Genomic DNA, 26,579 nt, shown 5'->3' with positions numbered 1-26,579 from the left:
TCATTATGGTTGTCTTTAGGACTCTGTGCACTTTACAACTGCTAACCAGTGCTAACGTTCTTGAACTCTCTCCCTAAAATGTAGTAACATTAGCTTATCCACAGCTGGTTTATTTCATTTACTTATAAATCCCTGGTAAAGTGCACTATATGTATCCAGGGCTTGTAAATTAAATAGCACTGATGGCCTGCAGCACTAATTGGGCCAACCATGTGTGTAGCCCTTTAAATGTGTCTCAGTCCTGCCATTGCAGAGCCTGTGTGTGCAGTTTACATTGCCAAGGAGGCTTGACATTTAAAACCCCTTCCCAAGCCTAAAACTCCCCTTTTTTTACATATAGGTTACTCCTAAATTAGGCCCTAGGTAGGGCATGGTGCTATGTAATTAAAAAGTAGGACATTTGCTTTTAAGTTTTACATGTCCTTGTAGTGAAAAACTCTGAAATTCGTTTTGACTACTGTGAGGCCTTCCCCTTTCTGTTTCTTATTGCGGTATTTGGGTGTCAATGAGGTGAAACCTTTCCCCAGACAGTGTTAACTGTACACCACATAATTTGCCTTTTCTTTCTGCATAATTTAGTCAACCTTGCCCCACATTTTGGTCCTCCTCTGCCACATAATTCCAGCGGCCCTGTAGCCATGCCTATTTTTCAAAATATGTCCTGAGACCCTTGAGATGACTGTGCAGACTTTAGTCGCTAGATTGTACTTCATGAAAGCTCAAGCAGAGTCGAAAGAAAGTGAAAGGCTGCTGAGATAACACAGGAGGTTGCAAATGCACCACAATATTTTTCACTAGGGGCTTCTATGAGTCAACCACCATTGAAACTTGTTTCTGGCCTGCTTGGTGAATCACTGGTATAGAAAGAGAAGATTACTAATTAAGTGCCTAGAAATCCGGTATCTTTAGTTCTCTCTTTAGTCAATGTAGTTTGATCCACACACGCCTGATCCTTGTCTAAGAGAAGAGGAGGCCCACAGTCACCTTAAACATTGGTATTTATAGGGTGACAGTGTGGGCCTCTTCTCTTAGACGAGGATCAGGCGTGTGTAGATCAAACTACTTTGACTAAGGAGAGACCTAAACATACGGGATATCGGTAGACCTAATTATTCGAGCATGATGTGGCATCAAAAAAATGCATGACATTGGCAACTTTCGGTTGGCAGGACGCAGGAAATGTACTATGAAGCTATGTCTTCAAAAAGAGGTATCCCACTTGCTAGTCCCCTCATAACGAAGCCTGGACTCTTCCATCTTAATTTAATAATGGCAACATGACGCCCAGATGGAGTTGAAAAATAACTGCAGACTAACACATCCATGGAAAAGGGCCCGATTGAAAGAAAGAGGGAAAAATATGTTTGAGTCATGCAGGCAGTGAATGGTGGGTACTGGTGGATGGTGTGGTCGATTTCTGTACAAATAGGTATGTTGGGAGAATTGAGACTACTGGCCTTGCCACAGCACTGCTCAGACTGGATGAATAAACACGTGTTGCAATCAAACAGCTAAAGTATGGTATGGCCTGTGAGATTCTAACCCGACTAGACCGGAGTCCTGAACATGCACGGAGCCCCCCTGGGCGTTCCCTGGAATGGTGCCTGGTGCTTGACTGGTATGCAGAGGCAGTCCTTCCAGATGCACACACGGGTAATATCTGGAATAAACTACCAAACAACACATATTTGTACCTGGAATTATCTGAACAGGCAAACACAGGCGTTACTCACTGCAATTTACCCAGCAGGCAGGCACAGGCACAGGTATTGCCTGGAATCCGTACAGCAGAAACATACATATGTGCTCTGAAATTGACATAGATGATGAGATATACAGACTTTACATTGAATTTGCATGAGGCACACACGGGTTCTACCCAGGATCTCACATTGCGTAGGTTTACATTAACTTGAACCTACACTCCAGGAACATGCACATGTTACACAGACGTAAGCCAGCAGGCATACTCAGATTGTGCCTATACATAACAGAACAGCCCCCCCCATGAGTATTAACTCTTGGAACTTGCTCAGCAGACACAGGGATTTTGCTATACAACAAGAACACACAATTATACTCTGTATCCGGTAAAGTAGGGACACCCAAAGGTTAAGTAGAATTTACAGGAGGCATACACAGATACACCCTAGACCCTACACAGGAGACACATCTGTCCGTTACTTTGTACCTAGACTGCAGGCACGTGCAGGCATTCCACATAAATGACACAGGAGGCATCTGAACCTCAACGAGCAGCCAAGCTTGGATATACTCAAGTGCCTGGCGGTACTTGAGTAGAAGAGTGTGCCCAACGACTCTGCAGGGCAGAAGTTTGCCTTACTCCCTCCGTTGGGATTAAAAGACGTTGGGTGTTGGCTTCACCCACTTTTGCACATGAAAATGGAAGATCCATTGTCTTTCAGTGGTACATACTGATGTCTAAGACACTTAGGAACACTCTCAGGGGTCAGGCTCCTTACACGTTGACGTTGGTGATCACCAGCTCCTGCCTCTCTCTCCGCGACGAGCTTCCTTCCAAAGGGAGGTCAGCCTCCAATGAAGCGCTGGTCCCGGTACAGCACAGGTGCTTGGAGCAAGCTTTGCCACATGATAAGCTACAGAGCAGGGTGGTCTCATTGGCACAAGCAAATTCAGGCTGGATGGTGAAGGAGTGTACGCCATGGGTCAGGAAGACTGCCTGCATCTGCCGGGACAGAGCCAGGTAGGTCTCAAGACTGGCACATTTCATATGAAGTGATGCCATTGTGTGCCCACGACTCAAGTGCCACACATGCAGCTCATGCGTTCCTACCATTCCAGGTAGGCTGTTCAAGGTGTTGTATAATTTAGTGACACTGACATGTCCTGGCACACCCTGGAGAAGCACAAATCCAGCTCTCCTCACCTGTGGGAGGGCATCCACCAGTAGGAACGTGAGAGCTGCCAAGCAAAAGAGGGGATCGAGGTAAAAGAAGAACAGGCATGTCCGGGCATGAAGGCACTCATGGTCCATGAAATGGTACAGAAGACTGTTGATGAGCACCAGAGAGGAGCAAAACAAGCCCCGGAGCCAGCTGCGCACACAGCCACGCCACCAGCAACCTTGGGAGCCAACCATTTCTTCAGTTTTAAGTCTTGAGGTGACAACAGTTTTCTCAATCTCTGAAAAAGAAAGAACTAGGTTACATTTAAAATTCATGAGAATGACAATCACTACAGTACATATACATCTTGTTGCCATTTAATCCTTTCCCAGAGCCAGATCCAGGGCATCACACAACTGATGTGCAGACTGTGGGGTAAGTGGTAACTGAAACAATCTGCCACGTGCCGCTGGCCAACACAGGACTTTAATTTAGTCCACCACTGCAGGTCCCAATGTGAAACGACCTTTGCCACGACTCCGAAACAACAAGCTCCAGAGTCACGCAAGCCGAACAGCGGCTTACCCGAACAACGACTCAGCCTTAACCACACGTGTGTGGTTAAGGCTGATTCGGTCTAGTGTTTGGGCAGGGCGGAGTACGGAGTAGCGTCGCACAGGAACAGGTAAGAGGGGTTCATGGTTAGTTTTTAGGAAGTGTGGGGTTAGTTTTCAGGGGGTGGGGGTGTTGGGATTAGTTTTAAGGGGTTGGGGGTCTGGGGTTAGTTTTTAGGGGGTATGGGGGCTCGTGTTTCTTTATTTATTATTAGGGTGGAGGAATTCGTTTTTAGGGGGTTGAGTTTGTTTTTAGGGGCTGGGGGTTTGAGGTTAGTTTTTAGGGGGTATGGATGATCGTTTTTGTTTCTAGTGTGCGGGGTGTTCGTTTTTATGGGGTTGAGTTAATTTTTAGGGGTGTAGGTGATCGTGTTTATTTTTAGGGTGGGGGAATTAGTTTTTAGGGGTGGGGGCTTGGGGTGATCGGGGTAATAGTTGGTAAGCATTTTTTTAACACGCATTCCTTTATCACGAAAAATCATGGTAAAGGAATGCGTGGTAAAAAAAATTGTGGTTTAGACGAGGTCATGGTAGCGCCCTCCTTGTTAGGAAAGTTGTTGTTGTGGAACTCGTTTGTCCAACAAACAACCGGTATGAACAGTGCTTAATTTGAGCTGGTGGTTTCCGATGTTTGGCACCAGCACTTAATTGTCAGACCTGGCACTTATGACAGTCTGCACATTATGGCACTGTCAGTTGAATTTAGAGATAAGGACAAAAGCTGTGTATTAATTCGATAAACAATAAAGAAAATAACTAATACCTACCACCCAGGCAGTTTTTAGAGCTTTCGGGGCCTGGACCTGTCACACGTTTAAGAGAGTGATGATTAGTAGTGTGTTGGTGCTGTCATTGTCACCTTGCAAAAAGAACAATTGATGGACAGAATGCAGAACAATGTCGTACATTGACCTCAGTACAGACATCTGGGCCAAAATCCATAGTTTTTTTGCTGGCCATGGTATTCCAGTTTGGACCCAGCCATATGAAAATCAGTCTTGACCCTGCACCCAATGGGAAAAGTCCAGCCTGAACTGCCAGGCCAGGTCCTCCCTGGCCTGGAAACAAGCATCCTAGGACTGGTGTCGGGCTTTCAGCCCTCATCAGCCAGGATGGCTTGACTCCAGTGGCATAGAGAGCACGGGACCCACGTCTGGGCATACCCGTCCCCCTCGGGGTGACAAATGCAAAAAGAATATTTGATGGACAGAATGCAGAACAATGTCATACATTTACCCCAGTACAGAGATCTGGGCCTAAATCCATCGTTTTTTTGCTCACCATGCCATTCCAGTTTGGACCCAGCCATATGCCATGGAGGACCTGGCCAGGCAGTTCGGGCTGGACTGTTCCCTTTGGGCGCAGGGTCAAGACTGATTTGCATATGGCTGGGTTCAAACTGGAATGGCATGGTTAACAAAATAACAGCGGATTTAGGCCCAGATATCTGTACTGGGGTGAATGTATGACATTGTGCTGCATTCTGTCCATCAATCGTTCTTTTTGAATTTGTCACCCCGAGTGGGACGGGTATGCCCAGACGTGGGTCCCATGCTCTCGATGCCACTGGAGTCAAGCTATCCTGGCTGAGGAGGGCTGAAAGCCCGAAACAGGTCCTATGATGCTTGTTTCCAGTCCATGGAGGACCTGGCCTGGCAGTTCGGGCTGGATTGTTCCCATTAGGCGCAGGGTCAAAACTGATTTGCATATGGCTGGGTCCAAACTGGAATGGCATGGTGAGCAAAAAAACGATGGGTTTAGGTCCAGGTCGGGTATGCCCAGACGTGTGTCCCGTGCTCTCCATGCCACTGGAGTCAAGCTATCCTGGCTGATGAGGGTTGAAAGCCTGAAACCGGTCCTAGGATGCTTGTTTCCAGTCCATGGAGGACCTGGCCTGGCATTTCGGGCTGGACTGTTCCCATTGGGCGCAGGGTCATGACTGATTTGCATATGGCTGGGTCCGAACTGGAATGGCATGGTGAGCAAAAAAACGATGGATTTAGGCCCAGATCTCTGTACTGGGGTAAATGTATGACATTGTTCTGCATTCTGTCCATTAATCGTTCTTTTTGCATTTGTCACCCCGAGTGGGACTGGTATGCCCAGACGTGAGTCCTGTGCTCTCCATGCCACTGGAGTCAAGCTATCTGCGCTGATGAGGGCTGAAAGCCCGAAACCAGTCCTAGGATGCTTGTTTCCAGTTCAGGGAGGATCTGGCCTGGCAGTTCGGGCTCGATTGTTCCCATTAGGCGCAGGGTCAAAACTGATTTGCATATTGCTGGGTCCAAACTGGAATGGCATGGTGAGCAAAAAAACGATGGATTTAGGTCCAGGTCGGGTATGCCCAGACGTGGGTCCCGTGCTCTCCTTGCCACTGGAGTCAAGCTATCCTGGCTGATGAGGGTTGAAAGCCTGAAACCGGTCCTAGGATGCTTGTTTCCAGTCCATGGAGGACCTGGCCTGGCAGTTCAGGCTGGACTGTTCTGTTGTAAATAGAAGATCCTTTAGCCAGATGTATAAAACAGGATAGGTTTATTTAGATTAGTTCCGGGTTAAGTTCATCAGGATAAGATAGATAGATGGAAATGTAAACCCCACCAGGAGCGACCTCCCTGTCGCTCAGCCTGCCTGCCATCAACTGCCATTCCACACACAGGCCAGACACCAAACATTCCATGATGTCACCAGGCATTCTACCACTCATACTATCTGAGCAACAGGGAAATCCCAGCCAGGGAAAAGAGAGACACAAGTCAATTATAACATATCCCCCTTCCTTAGGGAAACAACAAAATTGAAGTTAAGGAAAGAAACATGAACATGAATATATACAATGCGTTCTAAAAGAAAACATTCACTTTGCATTCTCAGAAACATTTGAGATGAGCCCCATCCCCCTCCCTTGGGGGAAATTAAATTAACATTGATGTCACTAATTGGCGTATGACATAAAACTTTAAAATTTGGTAAACACCCAAAAATGGGGCACTCAGCTCCCACAACCTCCATGTAATAGGGAACACATCACCCTATGATTCAGTACTGGGGCACTTAGCTCCCACAATGTCCACATAATGGGGATTGCACCTCCCCATGTTCCATAACTGGGGCACCTAGCTCCAAAAGTTCTAAAAACTGAACTGGGGCACTTAGCTCCCAAAACCTCTTAACAAAAAAATATAACTGGAGCACAGCATCCATAACTGGGGCACTAAACTCCCATAATGTCCACTTAATAGGGAAACATAAATCCCTATGATCCATGACTGGGGCACCTAGCTCCCAAAACCACTCAAAATTGAACTGGGGCACTTAGCTCCCAAGACCTGTCAAAATTGAAAATTATACTTAGCTACACAACCCCACAACCTCCCCACAAGAAGGAACACAGGGGCATATTATCAAGGGATTTATCTCCGCTTTTTTGGCTTTAAAAGCCAAGAAAGCGGAGATAAAATTATCTCCCTATTACCTAGCTGTCGCTAACACCAGTTAGTGACAGCTAGTAGGAGATAGATCTTGGGCCCCGCTTTGCATGTCAGAGATATTTATCACTAATGACATGCAAAGTGGGCGTGCCAAGATGTTCGCGACTGGAAACAGTCGCTAACATCGCTATCTCCTATTACCAACTTTTGGAGATATTCGCGCCTGCCCTGAGCAGTTCTTAGCCATGTTATCCAATGGGAGGTGGATAACATGGCTAAAAGCATTAGTTCGGTAATGCATGAATATCGCTGACTTTACAGCGATATTCATGCATTTCAGCCGATTTTTATCGCTTAGGAGATAAACCTTGATAATAGCAAGGCTCCTAAGCGATAAAATCGCCGCAACACGGCGATAAAATTATTGCCGCTAAGCCAACATAGCGATAATGATTGCTAGTTGTTGGTAATATGCCCCTCAGTTCTCTATGAAGCCAATACTAAAGCACTATCCGCCCACAACCTACACATAATGGGGACATAACATCTCCCTAGTAACAAAACTCAACACCCTGCAGCCACCGCCACAAAACCGTATAACCATAAAAAATAAATGAACAAAAAGGAAGTCTCTTACTGCAGTGAGCGATCTCTCACCCGAGGATCCATGTGGTTGTTGGCTTCCAAAACGGTGGCTTGTGAAGAGAGATCACAGAAGGTACTTTAAAATGCTAGATGCTCCTCTGTCTCGTACATCAACTAAGAAACACAATGGTGCATTGGAAACTGGAAAAGTCATTTGCACCAGCGCCTTAGAACCTGAACGATGTCGACAAAACAGTTGCTATAACCATGCTGGGCCTTCATATCCCACGACGATACCCGGAATGCCATGAGAAACAGCAGCATGACGACATGAAGACGACGTTGCATAAATGTTAACGAACGTGGTTGGCAGCTTGGATAACGGGAATACATCTGTAGCCAAACGCAAGATGGTGATACGCCTTCATGGCGCAAGGCCGGGTGGCTCTTGGCACGTACCACGCTTCCATAGACGTCGGAACGGCCAGAGCGCTCCTCCACGCAACAATGCCAAGTAAGTTTTGTGTGGATTACCCAGCCCGCGCACTGTTTTTTAAATGGTAATGAGACAGTTCAACTGTCCACAACAGCGCCATGAAAGTGACCAAAACTCTGCATTGCAGTTTAAAATTAAGTGGTCACACTCACCATTCAGCACACGGCGAGTTGACTCTGCTCCTTTAGACAAGTGTATCGGCTCACCAACGTTACCATTTTTCAAGTCCGCCAACTCCTCAGTCACGTGACACCTCCAACCTAATAATACAGGCCGCAGGTTGGGATACGTCACCAGCCTCTGCTTGTATAACCAGTGTAACAGCTCATTTGGGGTGTCAGTTTTTAAGTAGAAAACACTGCTGCTATCTTTGTTCCGATCCTCGCACCTCGATTGCCTCAGGCTTTACAGCAGCTGTCCATTCACAAGGGCACGACCAACACCGCGTGAGCAGGCAGATGACTCCCGCTGTGCTCGCCCAGAGCTTTCTCTTTGCCAGAAACAGCTGGCACGGCTGTCAGACCACAAATCTACTTCCTTCACGTCAGATTTCACACACAGGGTTGGCTACTCACAGAAAAATAATCTGCGGTGCCACTCTTGCCAGAATACGTCGCTCCCTCTCACAAGGCACGGAGACAAAAATGTAGTAGCCTCTCAACACAGCCCAATCAAACAGAAAATCTGAAAAACGCAGGCCAAAACTGTCCCACGACTGCAGCAAGAACACAAACACCCTGGTGTTGCAGGCTGTCCAGATGGCAAAGGACACTGGTGGGGCTAACCAGGGCGCTTCCTTTTCTTTAATGCTTCCGTAGTTTCAATATTATTCAGTAGGTTCTTTCTCGTAATTCCTTTTTTCCCTTAAAACAGAGTCTCTTTCTTGCACGCTGTAGGTTCTTTAAATCGTTGCCAAAAATGTTGTAAATATAAGATCCTTTAGCCAGATGTATAAAACAGGATACGTTAATTTAGCTTAGTTCCAGGTTAAGTTCATCGGGATAAGATAGATAGATGGAAATGTAAACCCCACCAGGAGCGACCTCCCTGTCACTCAGCCTGCCTGCCATCAACTGCCACTCCACACACAGGCCAGGCACCAAACATTCCATGATGTCACCAGGCATTCTACCACTCACACTATCTGAGCAACAGGAAAATCCCAGCCAGGGAAAAGAGAGACACAAGTCAATTATAACGTATTCCCATTGGGTGCAGGGTCATTGGGTGCAGGGTCAAGACTGATTTGCATATGGCTGGGTCCAAACTGGAATGCCATGGTGAGCAAAAAAACGATGGATTTAGGCCCAGATCTCTGTACCGGAGTGAATGTATGACATGCTACTGCATTCTGTCTATCAATCGTTGTTTTTGAATTTGTCACCCCGAGTGGGACGGGTATGCCCAGACGTGGGTCCCGTGCTCTCCATGCCACTGGAGGCAAGCTATCCTGGTTGATGAGGGCTGAAAGCCTGAAACCGGTCCTAGGATGCTTGTTTCCAGTCCATGGAAGACCTGGCCTGGCAGTTCAGGCTGTACTGTTCCCATTGGGTGCAGGGTAAAGACTGATTTACATATGGCTGGGTCCAAACTGGAATGGCATGGTGTGCAAAAACTATGGATTTAGGCCCAGATCGCTGTACTGGAGTGAATGTATGACATTCTTCTGCATTCTGTCCATCAATCGTTCTTTTTGCATTTGTCACCCCGAGTGGGACTTGTATGCCCAGACTTGGGTCTTGTGCTCTCCATGCCACTGGAGTCAAGCTATCTGCGCTGATGAGGACTGAAAGCCTGAAACCGGTCCTAGGATGCTTGTTTCCAGTCCAGGGAGGACCTGGCCTGACAGTTCGGCTGGACTGTTCCCATTGGGCACAGGTTCAAGACTGATTTGCATATGGCTGGGTCCAAACTAGAATGGCATGGGGAGCAAAAGAAGCTGGATTTAGGCCCAGATCTCTGTACTGGGGTGAATGTATGACTTTGTTCTTCATTCTGTCCATCAATCGTTCTTTTTGCATTTGTCATTGTCAGCTTGGCAGAGGCAACAGGTGGTGCAAGATGCAGTGGTCTCCTGACAAGGGCCCCACCACTTCCTTTTTTATTTTTACAAATTAAGCACTGGGTTCCAACAGGCTGCTTTCTATGACTGCTTTTTGGCATCTCACAATGACAACCAGCTATGGGATGTTATTAACAAACCACACCCCAACAGATCTTGCCACCATTTCTACCTCCAATGTATGCCTGCTCATAATCATAACCTTTAAACAAAATCTCTCAGAATGGACAACCCAGTACAGCAACCTGTTAAGTGAACTATGATAATAAGAAATGCCATAAAGTGATCTGCAGAGCTATTCAAAGCTGCCAGCATGCTGGAAACCAGGAACTGTGCACCTCTCTCTTACACTTCTACGACCATTACACTGCTAAGTGCTGCATCCCATCACACCATAACCACACCTCAAGTGCTCCCATGTTCTGCATGATGAGCACTGTCACATAGGATCAAAACAAAGGCAACACACTTTGAACCATTCACCACACACAATATAGTGTGCTACCCATGTAGACAAAAGCTTCAGGGCACCACATGGTCATAGTAAGAGCTATAGAAATATGTAATACAATGCAGTACTATTTTTTTAGCACAATGCAGCACAGTAACCAGAGTTGCTTTGCTGCCTTGTACCAATGAGAAAGACAAAACCAGCACCATATCTCCAAAGATATGGTGCTGTTTTTGTCTCCCCCTGTACTGACACACTTTTGGATGCCATGCGCCTATGTTTCAAGCATAGGTTTTGTACTGGAAGAAGACTCTTCCAGTCCAAAAATATGAATATGAGAGAGAGAGACATACACACACACACATGAGGGGTATGTGTGATATACAGTGCAGTTCCCAAATTTGAAAAGTTTTGAGAAAATCTTTTCTCCAATTTTAAGCCTGCCTCAAAGACTCATACATTTATGGCACACATAACTTTCTCCAAATGTTAGTAGGAAGGGAATTGCATCAAAACCCATAGGTGGTTTCACACATGGAAGTCCCCTCTGACACAAAGAAGCATATAGCAATACTTTGTGTTACTTTACGCAACTTTTCAACGCATTTCAGAATTTGTGTAGGACAGTAAACCCAACACAACATTTTGCACTGGCTTTGTGTCACTTTTGTGACTCAAACCCGGCACAAAGTGTTGATAATTTTTCTACTGAATATCTAAATATCTACTGCTGCACAACATTGCTGCCTTGCTCTGCCCCTCCGATTTCCAACTATTTGGGTCAACTCACATCCTTACTTGCACCACAGTACTAATATTTGTACTCAGCCCTAATATAACTACTGACGTGGAACACTTATCCCTCAATAAACAACTACTAGTTTTAACTGATATCTACCGAAATTAATCTGAATGCAGCCTGTGTTACTCAAACTTGTTATGTTAAATATTTATAAAGTGCTGTGCTTCCCAGGGAAGGGCATCTTGGCACTAAGATACCATATTTGAGCATGGCATTGAAGAGAAACTAAATCAAGACTTTTGAAAAAGCCGATCTCTAAGCTTTTCTTAAACAGTGGAAAGCTGATTTTCTTTCTGATAGAAATGGGCAGTCAATTCCACCTTTTTGGTGCCAAAAAGCAGAACGCGCGGCCACCAGTATGAGACTGAAAGTTCTGAGGGATAGCTACGAGAGGCATTTGATGAATTTACAATAAAGAAGGATTGCCCGGGCAAGATACCTTGTCCTTTTTTAGGTCTCACCTAGGCAGTGCTTGCGCTGTCTCTTTGAGACATTCTGTATTCACAGTGGCAGCTCCTCCGTTATGGCAGAGGAGCATCTACCCCACTGCTTTTAAGCAGTGTGAAGAGGAAGCCTAAAATGATAACTTTAAGTTAGTATCATTTTATGCTTTCTGCTACTCTGCTGGCGGGTGAGCAGGCAGGGCTGATCTGCTCTTGGAGAAGGGCAGGGGAGGAGTGGTTTGCCCACTCCAAAGAGCGCAATGACTTTTTGGTCGGCCCTCTCCGTTGCACAAACCAGTCATGCGCACCTTCTCCATTCTCCATGCAGGCTACATTACAGCCTGCATAGAGAACAAGCCCAGGTTCCCATTCCCTGGTTGAGAGCCCAACCAAGATGCTCAAAACCAATCACAACGCTGCATTGTAGCATTTTGATTGGTCAGGGGAGCCTGCATGCCTACCAATCACAACGCTGCAGTGCTTGGTCAGTGGGACCTTGGTGTGTGTCTGTCCGAGACGGAGAAGAGCAGGAGCAGAGGTGCGGGACCCGGCAAAATGGTAAGTTTATATTATATATATATATTTTAAATATGCGTGATGCCGCGTGATCCCGCCCACGCAACACCCTCCCCCACGCTACAGCCCCCCCCCCCCCCCGGGCCACCACCCACGAGCCATGCCGGTTGCCGCTATGTATTCAATTCAGGTATGGACTTTGAGCTCCGCCCATTTTTCGCCCATCTTTACAATTGGCTCCTCTTACTGGTATGTCTCGCATTACCGAAAGTTTGAGCTCTTGGCATTGCAAATAATAATGCAACGCCAGTAACGCAAACTTTCAGTAATGCGAAACCTATTGCATTGCAATTGCTGGTTATTGAGTGTACTATGAACTAGGCAGAGAGGTTATCTCGCAAAGTCGGAGCCACTGCAGTGTCTTTAAGAAGGGAGGCATGTATAGGAGGCCAACCTAGGCGTCAGCCCAACTGTCCTTGGAGAATAGCTTGCTAATGTCACCAAGACTCCGGAGGTGCAGAGCTTTGCAAAGCAGGCACTAGCCCGAACGTATAGAACATTGGACCATACAGCATTACTTTAAAATATACTACATTTGTGCAAACAGGAGATAACTGTGCAATGCTGTAAGAGAGGGTGCCTGTGATGTCACTTATCGATATTGTTCTAAACATACCGCACTACCGCAACTCTGAAGCAGTGAATTACAGAACAAAGGAGAGCAAGCCATGCATGGAAATATAAGGTGATAATCAGCTTGCACGTTGTTCGTGTGTGCCTGGCTTCATTTGGTGCTGGAAAGCCACGCAAAGCCAGGACTACTTTAGTTAATATGGGTTTGCATGGCATTCCCGAGAAGTGTGTACTGTTGCCGCTCAATTACACCCACTTTCCGAGTTTATTTGGGGTGTCGCATTACGCAAAACAATGCATCGACTTGCATCAACTGCTGGTGTTAAAATCCGTTTCGTGCACTGCATCATTGGTCTACACAAGCATTGCCTGAGCCAGGTGGGACTACATATTTCAGGGTTTCCTGCCACCGAAAGTACAGACTTTAACAAACTGTACCAATCCTGTGAGCACCGTAGTACTTCTGATATACAAGATTTTTTTTAACATGTTTTAACATGTTTTTGAAATTGGTTTTACTAATTGTTCAATCAATGCATTGTACAAACCCAATTCACTTATTTTAAAGGTCCTTCAGCCAAACATACCCAATTATTACTAACTAGCAGCCCGTCCCGACCTTGTCCGGGTGCAACAGGCTTCCCCGACCCCCGCCCGCCCCGACATTGTGCAGCAGCCCGGGCCCCCGCCCGGCCCGTCCCCCGCCTGCCCTGACATGGGTCCCCTTACCTGAGCCGCCGCTCCTCCCGCCTGTCCGCTTCTCGCACTGCCGCTGGCCTGTCCGCTGCTCGCACCGCCGCTGGCCTGTCCGCTGCTCCTCACGTCACCGCTCCTCCCCCGCGCCATGTCCGCCGCTCCTCGTCGCGCTCCTGGACGCCGCTCCTCCCCGCGCTCCTGACGTGAGCACGCACGTCGCGGCCGGCGCTACTTCGGATGGACTACTTTTTTTTTACTGTAAATTTTTGAAATAACGTTTTTTTTTTATTTGTACTGCCTATAACCATCTACACACCCTGACGATGACCACGGTGTATCGGGTGTGTGGATTGGCGCTGTGGTTCCAGAGTTTACCCGCCTCAAAGGCTGAAAGTTCTTCCTTTATTATAGTAGTATAGATTCTAGCAACATTTCAGCCAACCTCATTGGATACAGGGGGTTATTACAACAAAGTCATTTTATACCTGCCGGATATCACTGGTATCAGTTTCTTTTACGAGCATATCACACCCAAGGTAGTTACTTTGGGCCTGATTAGGATTATAACCACCGTCCACTATTGCAGCGGTCAAAAGACCGCCCGATAAGCCGGCGGAGGCCCGACTGGCTCATTTCGATATGACCACCGTGCTGTCTGTCGGAAAGTGCTCCGTATCACGGCAGCTGGGGCTGTTGCCAAGGAAAAGGGCCATAGCTTAAGCCGCCATGGTATGAAGCACCTCCTGCACGTCCATGGACCGGTGCATGGAGGTGAGTGGGGGCACTGCATGTGCCCCCAGTGCCACTCTACATTGGCCCACGACAGAAGGGGTCCCTGTTTCGGGGCCCCATATCAATTCCCAACAGCCTTTTCATGGCAGTCTATACGCCATGAAAAGGCTGTCGGAAAGGTATACCATAACCCCTTGATGGTGCCTGCCTTGGCACTGCCGCTATTCAGGCATACGACTCCGACCGCGGCACTGTCGGTACTGCTGATCCTGGTGGAGGCGGCAGTCTACCCTCCGACAGCTGGGGGTCCAACCGCCAGCATTGTAATCCAGTGGTCGGACAGAAGGGCTGTTGGTAGTTGGACCTCCACTGATGCCCTGTCGGTGGTGGTCCGACCGTCATCATAATCAGGCCCTTTGTTCCAGGCTGCTTAACCCCTTGCATGCTCGTGACGGAACCATTCCGTCACGAGCCACGGTGGTGCTGTGCTGGTGACGGGATAGTTCCGTCACGGCCCGGCCGCCGCGCCTCCGCAGCGCTGATTTCGCGCCTGCGCTGAGCGTTCTATTAGGCGGGCGGGGCCGTGACGGAACTATTCCGTCACAAGCACAGCGCCACAGCGGCTCATGACGGAGTGGTTCCGTAACGAGCATGGCAGCGCCGCGCGGCCCCCCATCCCCCCTAGCACCGCGGCGGAATTACCGCCGCGGCCAAGGGGTTAAAAACATGAGAACATTATGCAGAAAACAAATGTGCAGCGTTTTTTAATTCTGTACTTATTGTGCATAAAGTTGGCATTGTTTATTTATATAGCATGTTATGCCCGTCTATGAAAGATACATAGGATTTCCATGTGATTCACTGGTCAATTTAGTGTTAGATTCATCATATCTACAAAGTAAGGCCCAGATATGCTGTTCTTGAATGGCCGTGCGTGCACGGCATGAAGTGATGTGAACAGAAGTTTTGATCAACTTTCACTTGCAAACACTTATTGCACTGAAAAGTTGATGCGGGCAAGAACTTGTTTTGGTCCTGCTATAAATCATTATACAGGACATTAAGAGGAAAACAAAGTTAGTTGAAATAACATATTATTAGATTACAGGTTACCACCTATCCTGAAGAAGCCCTAGCAGTTTGATATAATATGTGGGTCTGGGCTCTAACCATTCAACCTAACATCATAACTTATAAATGCAACAGGGACTTTTTTCAAAAGAGCCGTAGCATCCTGGTGGTCCCGCTAACAACTTCACATTTTGCTATCCACCAAGAACTGGGATTGAAGTATGCTGAAGAGCTGATTAATTTAGCACCCCTGCAATTGTGGTGTTCGATCTGGTGCAAAGAGCAAGCCTCTTTAAACAAAGAGATAATATTAGATTGCTTCTCTTCTGACTATATGAACAGAATAACCTGGTTTAATTATACAAAATGATGTAACAGCAGCCTTGGCTGCCTCTCTGTCTTTGAGAACCCCCACTAAACATAGCAAGAAGGTCAAAGGATGACTCAGTGAGTGTTTTATGTCTGAAAGGTGGGCAAAGAGGGAGGGTAAAGAAATGATGAAGACTTCTGTGAGAGAATGCTATATGGTACAAACAACGGTGAGCCTTACTTGGACCTGGTCCTGGGCACATGGGAGCGGATGTTATTGACCCGGTTTAAGCTGGGATCTTTTAGGTGGATACTTTGGGTTTTTTTAGGGACAAAATGGGGCAGCTAGCATATGCTCTTGTAATGAGGTATCCCTCCAGACTTTGTTGCACTTTATTTTTTTGGTATATTTTATGAATCTTCTACTAAACGTTTTTTAATGTCTTCCATTTGGAAGTGCAATCTTAGTAAGTTTAGGGTGGCCCTGTTATATCTTCAACAACTTAATTGTCTGCTCAGCTGTGGGTCTTTTTTTAAAAATAGGCTGTACGTTTGCTCGTTCCAAAGAGCGTGCCATATGAGGACATGCTTCATATATATATAGTCTTTATGGCAATCCCAGCTCTTTATGTATAATAATTCCAGGTGTATATTTTGGGACTGCATGTCAGCGATAAAGGAAATTTTTGTCCTGCATTTGCAAAATCAAAGTATCGCCAACCCCCCATAGACTACACCTGTACACAGCCACAGACTGACATTTGCTTTTATAGATTGCCAACGTTGGTTTACAGCCTAATTCTGTAGCAAACCTCAATACTCCTTCAATAGCGTGCATCAAGTTTAAAAGCAAATTTATCTCTGGTGATCGTATGTTTCATTAGGAGTAAACTGTATTACCAAACAAAAAGAGGGACACTTTTAATGTATTGGCAACTCATTCTCGGTGTTCCCCATCCACAAATCATTGTAAAATTATTTTTTAAGTTAACTTTCAGGTATCTATCCTTCTTATATTAAGGAAGGGCGAGAACAGAGGCCTGCCTAACCCCTCTTGTTACCTTGGAAGGGGAGGAGGTATCTCCATTAGGACCATAGCACCGCCTGGTAGTTAGATTCCCATATGTTCGTGCCGGAAGTATCACTGTGTCTTATGGGGCACCCAGAGAAGTCAGAGTTTGCCATAATTTGTGATTGTTAACCAAATCAAAGGCACTGCTAGAGTCCACAAAACAGAGATGCAGATGTCCTGCTTTAGCCCAACTATATTTCCCTATTATAAGAATTAGGTTTAGACACTGCTCCACAGAACTGATGCCCCTCTTCAGTGAGTATTGCATCTCAGTGATTATAGAGTTCTCTTTTGCCCAAATTTCTAGCCTTTTTCAAGATAACTATTCCCATAAGCTTTACAGACTAATCCAGAAGAGATATTGAATGGTATCATTCAGGGTCACTCTTGTTACCTTTCTTATAAATCGGGACAATTATTGATGTCAACCAGGTAGCTGGGATACTCCCCACTCTGTCACATTTAAGACCAGTGTTAGTACTAGGGCCCATAGGGTGGTAAACTCTTGTATTCATTTACCGATACCCCATCTGAGCCTGCTGCCTTCTCTTTTGCATGTTTATCAATTGCCCAGTCACATCATTGAAAGTAATAAAAACATTTTCCACCATTGGGGCTAAAAATAATGGCTCATTGTTACTTCCAATAGCACACTCATTGTAGGATTGAAAACTGATTTAAAATGGTCAATCCAAGTTGGGGCTTGAAGAAGTGTAATCTTGATCCCATTTGGGAATAATGTAGGAGTGCATCATACTCACGCAGAGGCAGCACTCGAATATATACTCTGTTGTAATTAATGTACTTAAAGGGGTGGAGCAGTTTATACTAAAGGGTGTTTTGTTTGAAATATAAGTATTTAGAATGTGATTAATAATGTTACATGACAATTTCTGCATTAACGTGACGGTAGGAAATAACCTGAAATGTTGGATTTTGAAATTCTTAATTAAGATGTGTACAACTAATGTTTATAACATTTATAAGCATGATTTGAATTAATCGCGTGCAAATGCATTTACACCAAGACATTTATGATTCATTTCTTTTATTTGTGGTTTAAGCAGTTGTGATTATTTTATGTGTAGAAAGGTGCACATATCTTCTGTAACTCTGTGCACATGATAATTGAGCAAAACTAGGCCTAACAAAATTGTGTTCAGTTGTAGCTCACATAATTATGTGAAATTCACGTTTAACCTTCAAGCATGGAATGTACGTTGCTAAGTTGTTTCTATTGAAGGTGTGGATAAGCCTCATTAGTTAGAATAAAGACATTTTTGTTAATAGAGAGGAAATGCATGAGAAAGGAGAGTTGGCCAAGGGAATCGCAGTAGCATACAAGGAGAGGAGTTCTCAAAGGAAATGAATGGCCAAGGACAAGAAGAGATAATGTGCTATCTGGCTGATCTAATTGTACCAGAGCTATGGAAATTTTCTAAGGAGGAGCCACATGAGTCGACGGCAGATAATATTATGTGCTGTGTTTTAGTAAGGGAGAGTGTCCATCTTGGGTTTCCTTTGGTAACAGACGTATGCTACTGTTTGTGTGGTTTTAAGCTACTGTCAGAGTGTTTACTACTGAAGACTATGATGGCTAACAGCTTTCTTTTTCCTTATTTGATTACATCCTTACTTAAAGCCTAAATTAGGGTTGCCCTTATTAAGTTAGTGTAGGGCTTATTTTGAGCACTCCACTCAGTTCTATTAATACCATCACCCTCCATGTTCCCGCAGCCACTACACATCCAGAATGCAGCTCTTTAGAGTCCAAAGTCCTCGTAGGAAATCTAGGGAAGGGAGGGGTATCGCTCTCTGGTTAACAATTCCCCATCCACCTTGGAGTATCTGAGAAACCGGTGGGAGCAATGGCTGGGCCCCCTGGAGGAGGAGGAGGACTGGAGAGACACCCTTATGGCCCCCCGAGTGATTACCAGCTCGGCCAAGCTCCGTCTCATCCAAATTTTCTACCTCCACTGCACTTACCTCACCCCAGCCTTACTGCACCATGCTGACTTTCTCCCATCTCTCAAATGCCCGCGGTATGTGGTAGAACCCACGGAATTTTATCATATGGTCTGGTCCTGTACCTCTCACTCAGTATTGGACAGCAGTAGTGAGTGAACTGAGTGTCACACAGGGATGAGTGGTGGAGGGTGGGTTCCACTGAGCCTTCGGAGCATGAGTGCCTCCGCTATTTGTTACTCATTATGGGGACGACAAAGGCGGTCACACTACTCTATTGAGCCCTGCTGAGTGGGCCTCAGATGGACCTGTCACAACTACACCAATGCTGGGACTCAGACCCGGGACCTGTGCTCAGTGATTCTGCCTGGAAGAGAATCCTGGTTTTTACCCACAAGGTGTCCTGAATTACTAGAGTTAAACGTATTCAGTTTTATTTCTTGCGCTGGGCGTATCTCACCCCTCAACGTCTTCACACCATGTTTCCTAAGGCTTCGTCATCGTGTCCCCGCTGTAACGAGATTGAGGCGGGGTTCTTCCACATGGTATGGACTCACCCGGTACTGGCTCCGTACTGGGCCACCGAACTGCAAGTTATTGTTTAGGCCACAGATAGACACTTTGACTGCTCTCTGCTGCTGTGTTTACTAGGTCTTCATGCTCGAAGTGCGACCCAGAAGACAACAGACAGGTTTATGGATTTGGTGCTCGTACTTGCCTGGCGGCAATTGACAATGAGCTGGCAAACCGCCATTGGGGGCCTGGGTAAATGGGGGGAAAAATTGGCTAGCTTGGCAGATTGTGAAAGGGAGGTGCTTCAAAGGAAAGAGACCAGGGTAGTACGTAGGGTCCCAATTTTGCCTTCTTGGGATGCAATAGTGGGGATGTATGACGTTACAACGCAAGATATTACAACGCATTCCGTTACAACGCATTTTTTACAACGCAGGATCCATTACATCGTATGCCTTTACAACGCATGACATTACATAGCAGATGCTATTACAACGCATGCCATTACAATGTAAGTATAGGTAAGTATATTATTATTTTTTTAAATGTAAGTAATTTAAATTTAATTTAATAAATAAGTTTTAAAAAAATTAAATAATTATTTAGTACATATATTACTTTAAGTTTATTTTTAAAAGAACTTTTAATAATAAATAACTATTTTTAATAAATAATAAAATTATTAAAATTAATTTTTTTAATTAAAATAAAAGATTGTATTTTAAAACTAAACCCTAAAAAAAAACCCTGTACCCCAAAACCCAAACCCAGCCCTGAACCCTAAAAATACCCCTGTACCCCAAAACCCAAACCCAGCCCTGAACCCTAAAAATACCCCTGTACCCCAAAACCCAAACCCAACCCTGAAACCTAAAAATACCCCTGTACCCCAAAAACCAAACCCAACCCTGAAACCTAAAAATACCCCTGTACCCCAAAACCCAAACCCAACCCTGAAACCTAAAAATACCCCTGTACCCCAAAACCCAAACCCATTATAAAAAAACATTAATTAATATATTTATTTATTTTTAATATTAATTAAATTAATTAAATAATGTTAAATAAAATATAAAATAAAATTATACACTTACCTATACTTACGTTGTAATGGCATGCGTTGTAATAGCATCTGCTATGTAATGTCATGCGTTGTAAAGGCATGCGATGTAATGGATCCAGCGTTGTAAAAGTTGCGTTGTAATAGAAGTGCGTTGTAAAAGTTGCGATGTAACGGCTGTTTCCCAATAGTGGTGGCGTGCATAAGATTGGCTGCTCGGGCAGTTCTTGCCTGAGGTGGTGGACTCTGTGGTGCCCTCAGTGGAAGCCGATGTAACGCTGCAATTCCCTGCTTCTACTGTCAATGTTCAAGTGGGGGAGGACCCTGCTGAGTGAATTGTATTTGCTTGTTTTCGGCAGGTCTGGTTGTTGCGTGTGGCAGAGGTCCGCTGTGGGTTGTTCTGGGCTTATGTCCTCAATTACACACCTTGAACCGGGGCAACACCAAGAGCTACTGTGTCAGCTTTAACTTGATGCTCCGAGTTTGTACTTTCTGTATCCTTTCTCTCATTATTTTTCCACCCATGTTTGGCACATAAGTTGGCAACTATTACCCTGACCGCACCCTCCTGCCTTTCTCTTGTTTGTTTAAGTTAAAATGGTTACTTGTAAACTGTAGAAATAAAAAGGGAAGGTCAGCTGCTGGATGCACTGCATGCATTACTTCACTAGATGAAGTATGGGTTTGGCAGCCGCTTAACCTATTTTAACCACCTTTTAGTTCACCCCATTGTATGGAGTGTATGTCTCCATGCTTAGGTCCTGTTACTCTGGGACCATCCAACTGCACAGAAGGCTGCATCAATGGCGAATTACGTTTTTCTTAAAATAGGACCTGCAACGCCAACGAGTTCTCTTTCAGTTCGGGCCCATCTATAGGTGTGGCATGCAAGTAGGCGCCCTCTTTATACTGTTCCCCTTTTATCATATCAGCCAACTACTCTTGGAAAAGTGTGCATTCAGAGTTTGACTTCTCTGTTGGGCCAGCTCTGAACAAGTTCTGTTACTGTAAATGGAATCATTTACAAGGAATAAAAGTGTCCTAATCAACAGGAAAATAGAAAAATTAAGACAAAATAATCATGCCAGTGGTATGGAAATCCTACTATAGTGCCATTTAATCAGTACATAAACATCGCTCACCGTTCACCTTCTCCACACCAGTGGGTGTTGATGCTGCAGTTGTTTCGAGTGTCTCTGCACCAGCATTATGGAGTACAAGGCACTCTGTTGGCTCTTTTCCATCTGAGATAGGGGAGATGCTCTTAAAGGTGTCACTAAAACACTCATCATCGGCTGCAGGTCCGAGGGCAGGAGCCGCCTGCCCTTCCTGAGATGTTTCATCTGCACGAGGCTTCTCTGGACTATTGCCACCGGAGTGTCCTGAGGTGGCCAGTTTGTCCTCTCCTACTGTCGATAGAGTCCCATCACCTGCTTCATATGAGGAAGGGCTATTCTGAGTGTCCCCAGGCTCTATCCCAATTTCAAGGTCACAGGCTGTTTTTAAATTCTTCTGGAGTTTCAAGTTTGGGGTCTCTCCCCGTCTGTCCCAATGTTCTTCCTGCTCAGAACATGCTGCACAGAAATAAGTAGAGAAAACACAAGTCAGAGGAATACACTTAATGACTCAGTATCATTAGCTCCATCTAAAACACACAAGAAGGGTAAATCACTTAAACTGGACATTGTGTTTTCTCAAAAAGAGCAGAAATAGCAACTCTTTGCAGGTCAGCATACTGAAAATCAACCTTTCTGCAATACTGCCAATAAGAGGTCAAATTGGAATGTACGACGGAATCCCCCATGCGTTTAGTACTCATGCCTTCATCACGCCATCATCAGGACGACGCGTCATTAGTACGCATTAATTCAGAACACAAGTCGTTATAATGGCTTGCCTTAGAGGGGCGCTGGACTTTGGAATAGAATCATTTACTATTTCAACTCCAGTCTGCGCAACAGTAGGGAAGGTGATGGACTTTAAATCCAACACCATTCCACCAATACGGTGCCTTTAAAGCAAGTCGTTGTAGTGACTTGCGTGCTGCACGAATGCATGCTAACCACGCGTGCGTTCTATTGCCAACGGTGCGAAAGCACATCATGATTCCGGCTTGGTCCTATAAGACGTTTTCCTCAAATAAGCAAAGAACCACTATGGTGATATGAGTTTCCTCAAATACCATTGATGAAACGCAGTGGGGAGGCATCGTTTTGCAATAACCCTGTATAGAATGGGGGTAAGTGACTGAATAATTTGCAAAGAAGAAATGTAAAAAAAGTTAAATATCTTAAAAAGAATGAGCTAAACTTGGCTCAACTGCATAGTTTCGTCTCGTTAACACGTTTGGTTTCCTTTGTATAAATGTTTGTTTTGTTGATTGGGTTGATGGACCAATCATAGGCAGCCCACTCTAAGCAGACCATTTTAAGAATACACACTGGCTACATTTGGTCTTGGCAAGCCTGTACTTTTTTAAATGCATTTCACATTTTTTGCAAATAGGCCTTACAAGAACAATAGTATTAAAAAATTAAAAATACCACCTTCTCCCTTAGTCTTGCATATTTTTGCAAAGAAAATTTGTCCAAAATAACCCTTTTAAAAATGAATTGAAAACACTTAAAAAGGAAGCAGAATGAAAGCAGAGATTGATCTACCAACCAATGCGCGGAAGTTGGCAACTTTTTAGGCAAATGTGCACTTTTGCATGAGTAAAAATGTCACCTCTCACAATAAAAATAGCCATTGACTGAAGTGGGCTGACCCGTTGTCCCACGCTGAGGGAGTGGACGCAAAATGTGAATGACACTTGAACCGACCGATGAATGCAGAGAGCATGCTGTTAAGTATGTGTCTAAGCCAGACCTAGAAAGGGGAGGGAGAATGGGAGTGAGAAGGGGATTGATCACACTGTCACCCACTAGTTCTGAATCTTTTACATCTTGCACTGGTGACACTGAGGAGGAATAAGTTATGCTTCTCTGCTGGAGACAACAATATGTTTCATGAAATCATTAAGAGGTAGTATAAAACGAGGTGTACATTGGAACAGCTATTTGGAAGATGTCCTCTAGGGTTCAAAGGGCTACACAGTAATGCTGTTAGGGCATAGTTATCCTGAAGAGCGGTTAGGGCCCTTCGTATGCATTCAAGGTCTCATCTTATCTGGAAACTAACAATATCCTACATCAGTTACGGACCGGTTTCTGTTCAGGCAGCAGCGCTGAAACATCCCTGCTTGTAGGCTTCCACAGAAGGGCTAAAAACCATCTTAGATCAGGGTGAGACCGTATCTCGGATTCTTTTGGATCTGAGTGCAGCATTTGGTATCGTTTCACACCAGATGCAATTATCAAGGTTAAAGGAAATTGGAATCTGCGGATCCGCACTTACGTGGCTAAATTCGTTGTTGCTTTAAAGAACCTTTCAAGTCTGTGTGGAAACAACTCTGTCAAACACCTATTCTCTTAAAAATGGGGCCCTCAAGGGTCCTCACTGAGCCTAACACTGTTCAATTTGTATATCATCGCATTGGCAGAAATCATAAACAGCCATGGTTTCTCCTCAATATCTTATGCTGATGACACTCAGATTGTTATCTCCTTCTCCCACCAAACAGAAAAACTTCAACTCCCTTAAAACCTGCCTCAAGCATGTCATGGAGTGGATGGCGGCAAGCTGCCTTCAACTTAACGGGGAGAAAACAGAGTGTTGGACATAGGAATTAACCCCTCTAGATGGATGGATCCGAACTGACCTGAATTCCTTGTAACCATCCAATTCCAAAAACAGAAGTCAAAATCCTTGGTTTCTGGCTTGATGATAAAATTACAATGGCAACTTCAGACAAAAAACCTGGTGGCAACCTGCTTTGGCACTCTAAGAACATTGAGGAAACTGCTCAGATGGTTGGTTACCTGAATCATCGAGTAGGATATTAGTACAAGGTTTGGCCATTTCCAGACCGGACTACGGGAATTCCTTGTACTTGGGCAGCCCAAAGTGTGTTATAAAAAGACTTCAAGTCATCCAAAATGCCACAGCACACATCCTACTGAAAACCTCCAAATGTCACTCTGCCACCACTGCCCTGGCAATCTTTCATTGGTTGCCAGTGCTTAAAAGGGTACACTTTCAGGTACTGTGCATGCCCATAAAGCGATGCAAAAAAAGGGTCCTAAGTTGATAAAGTTTTGACTGAACACAAGAATGCTGCGATCTAACACTCAGCAACTGAAGGTAGTACCCAGGATAATTTGGACCAGGAGGGAAGGAAGATCCTTCACTTTCCTGGTACCAAAAACTCTGGAACAGACTCCCTCAGAACCTAAGGTAAACCAAACGAGAACTAGCATTTAGGAAACTTTTAAAAAGCATTCCTTTTCTAACTCACAACCAATCTGCAGGATACCTGGTTGTCGTAGTGCTGGGAGGCCCTTCTTGGTAGCCATGAGCTTACGAAATCCTTGAGAATAGAATAGAATAGAATTAACCAGGATGAGATCACATGGATTGGGCAAATAATATGCCACGGTGGTGCAGTTAAACACAGAGCTGGGGGTGTGCATAAGAAAAGCTGTCAGCAAACTGAAGATATGTTGCCACTGTGCGTGCCACTGGTGAGGTCTGTGAACTGAGAACCTGGCAAGGCCACAGAAAGCCAAACACAACAGAGCATGCTTTGAAGCCCAAGTCCTGCAAAGAGAGGTTGAAGATTTTACACATGTGTGAACTGGAGGAAATTGGTGGGGCTCCGGCGTAGGAGAGAAACATTTTAATTCCTACAGAGGCAACAAAAAGACAGATGGAGGGATAGTTTTAAAGGAAGAACACTTCAGGTCTACAGATGAGACTGTAGAGAGGATGGGCTCAGAAATAACTTTGGGGTCTCTTTTTCACACAAAGACATTTACATTTCTTGCAGTAGAGTGGGCGATTTATAAGCAGGAAATTATTTCTAAAGGCTATGATAAAGGGTTGATATTGGGGAAAATGAGTGGCGGCCTTTGATCAGGTGTTCGCACTTACCATACCAGATGTAAATAATTATCTTTCCTTAACCAACATTTGCAACTATATAATGTATGGATGCATTATTGATTCTAAGCTCCAGACTTAGGTATGTACAGTGCCCTTGCTAAGTCCCTCCTTACTTCTCACTGGATTCAAAGGCTGCGTCCTACAAGTGCTAGAAAATATATATCTCAAGGTTTTTTCTCTAAGTTTTAGTAGACAAGCTTATTAGTTTAAATCATCGCAGAGGCATGGCGACAGTCGTAAGAAAGATAGAGGTATTATTTAATTAAAATGCATGACTAGTGATTGTGATGTAGACTGCTGTAGGGTGGAGTACATTTCTTATACATTGGAGGAAGTAGAAAGATTCTGATTGACACTGTGGTACAAAGAAAAATTATGATGTTCAGGTAGGTACCTGCGGTGGAATTCTGATGATAACAAGCATCGCAGTTAAGCAGGAAGAATATTCAAGCTGGTGTTTCTAGTGACGCTGCACAGCCCTGCCTCAGAAGTACTGCATTTCAACAGTAGAGTACGTAAAAAAAAGTCAACACTCACCTGTACCTATCAAAACACTGCTTGCGCATTCTCGTGAATCTGGATCCTCCCAAATTGTCCATCCCTGTCTTGAAGAAGCAGCTATCACCACCAGATTCATGACAATACCAGCTACTCCAGCTCCCATGGAGAGGTGAGGTCTGTGCGGTGGGTGTGTATTGACAAAGCGCCCCAGAGCATTAAGGGTGACTGAGAAGCACAGGGACGACAGAAGCACAGTTGAGGTCAGGGTCCAGAGATGAGGCAGTCGATTCCAGCTGAAGGTGAGCCAGGCAGGGCAGGGCCTACCAACCACTATCCTGAGGACAACTGGCATTGCCAACGAGAGGCAAACAGAAAGAGTATGGAAGGAGTCAACCAGGGTAGTCAGGGAATCACACATACGGCTTAAGATGACTTCTATCACCAGAAAACAAAGGGTTAACGTCAGTAGAGCCCATTGTTTGCTCCCGATTTCATAGAGAGGCATTCTGCAAAAAAGGGAAGGACAAATAGTCATACTACGATATTATTAAGCCAATTTTATAGAATGACATAGATTTGACAGTTTTTCATAAAATGTAGGATACTTTTATCTTCATGTCCTCTTCTGTACTACTTGTTTTAATATGTCTGTCATTAATAAGCAAATGGATATGGTACAACTGCTTCATAAACTATTACGAATCATGGATACTATTTTGC

At 44.9% G+C, this 26,579-nt stretch overlaps 1 protein-coding gene across 1 annotated transcript; it reads right to left on the bottom strand.

Moving 5' to 3' along the window:
- Positions 1–1,049: 1,049 nt before the first annotated feature.
- LOC144782977 (proton-coupled zinc antiporter SLC30A1-like) lies at positions 1,050–26,364 on the bottom strand. Its single transcript, XM_078662195.1, has 3 exons — positions 25,896–26,364; positions 21,458–21,889; positions 1,050–3,165 (listed from the first exon to the last, which is right to left on the bottom strand). Exons 1-3 carry the CDS (start codon positions 26,362–26,364, stop codon positions 2,480–2,482), a joined length of 1,587 nt encoding a protein of 528 aa, XP_078518321.1. The 3' UTR covers positions 1,050–2,479.
- Positions 26,365–26,579: the final 215 nt, after the last annotated feature.

The sequence above is a fragment of the Lissotriton helveticus genome, chromosome 9 (genome assembly GCF_964261635.1).
Source record: "Lissotriton helveticus chromosome 9, aLisHel1.1, whole genome shotgun sequence".
Classification (NCBI taxonomy): domain Eukaryota; kingdom Metazoa; phylum Chordata; class Amphibia; order Caudata; family Salamandridae; genus Lissotriton; species Lissotriton helveticus.
The sequence above is the reverse complement of the archived record's forward strand: the minus strand, read 5'-3'. Positions and strand labels throughout refer to the sequence as shown.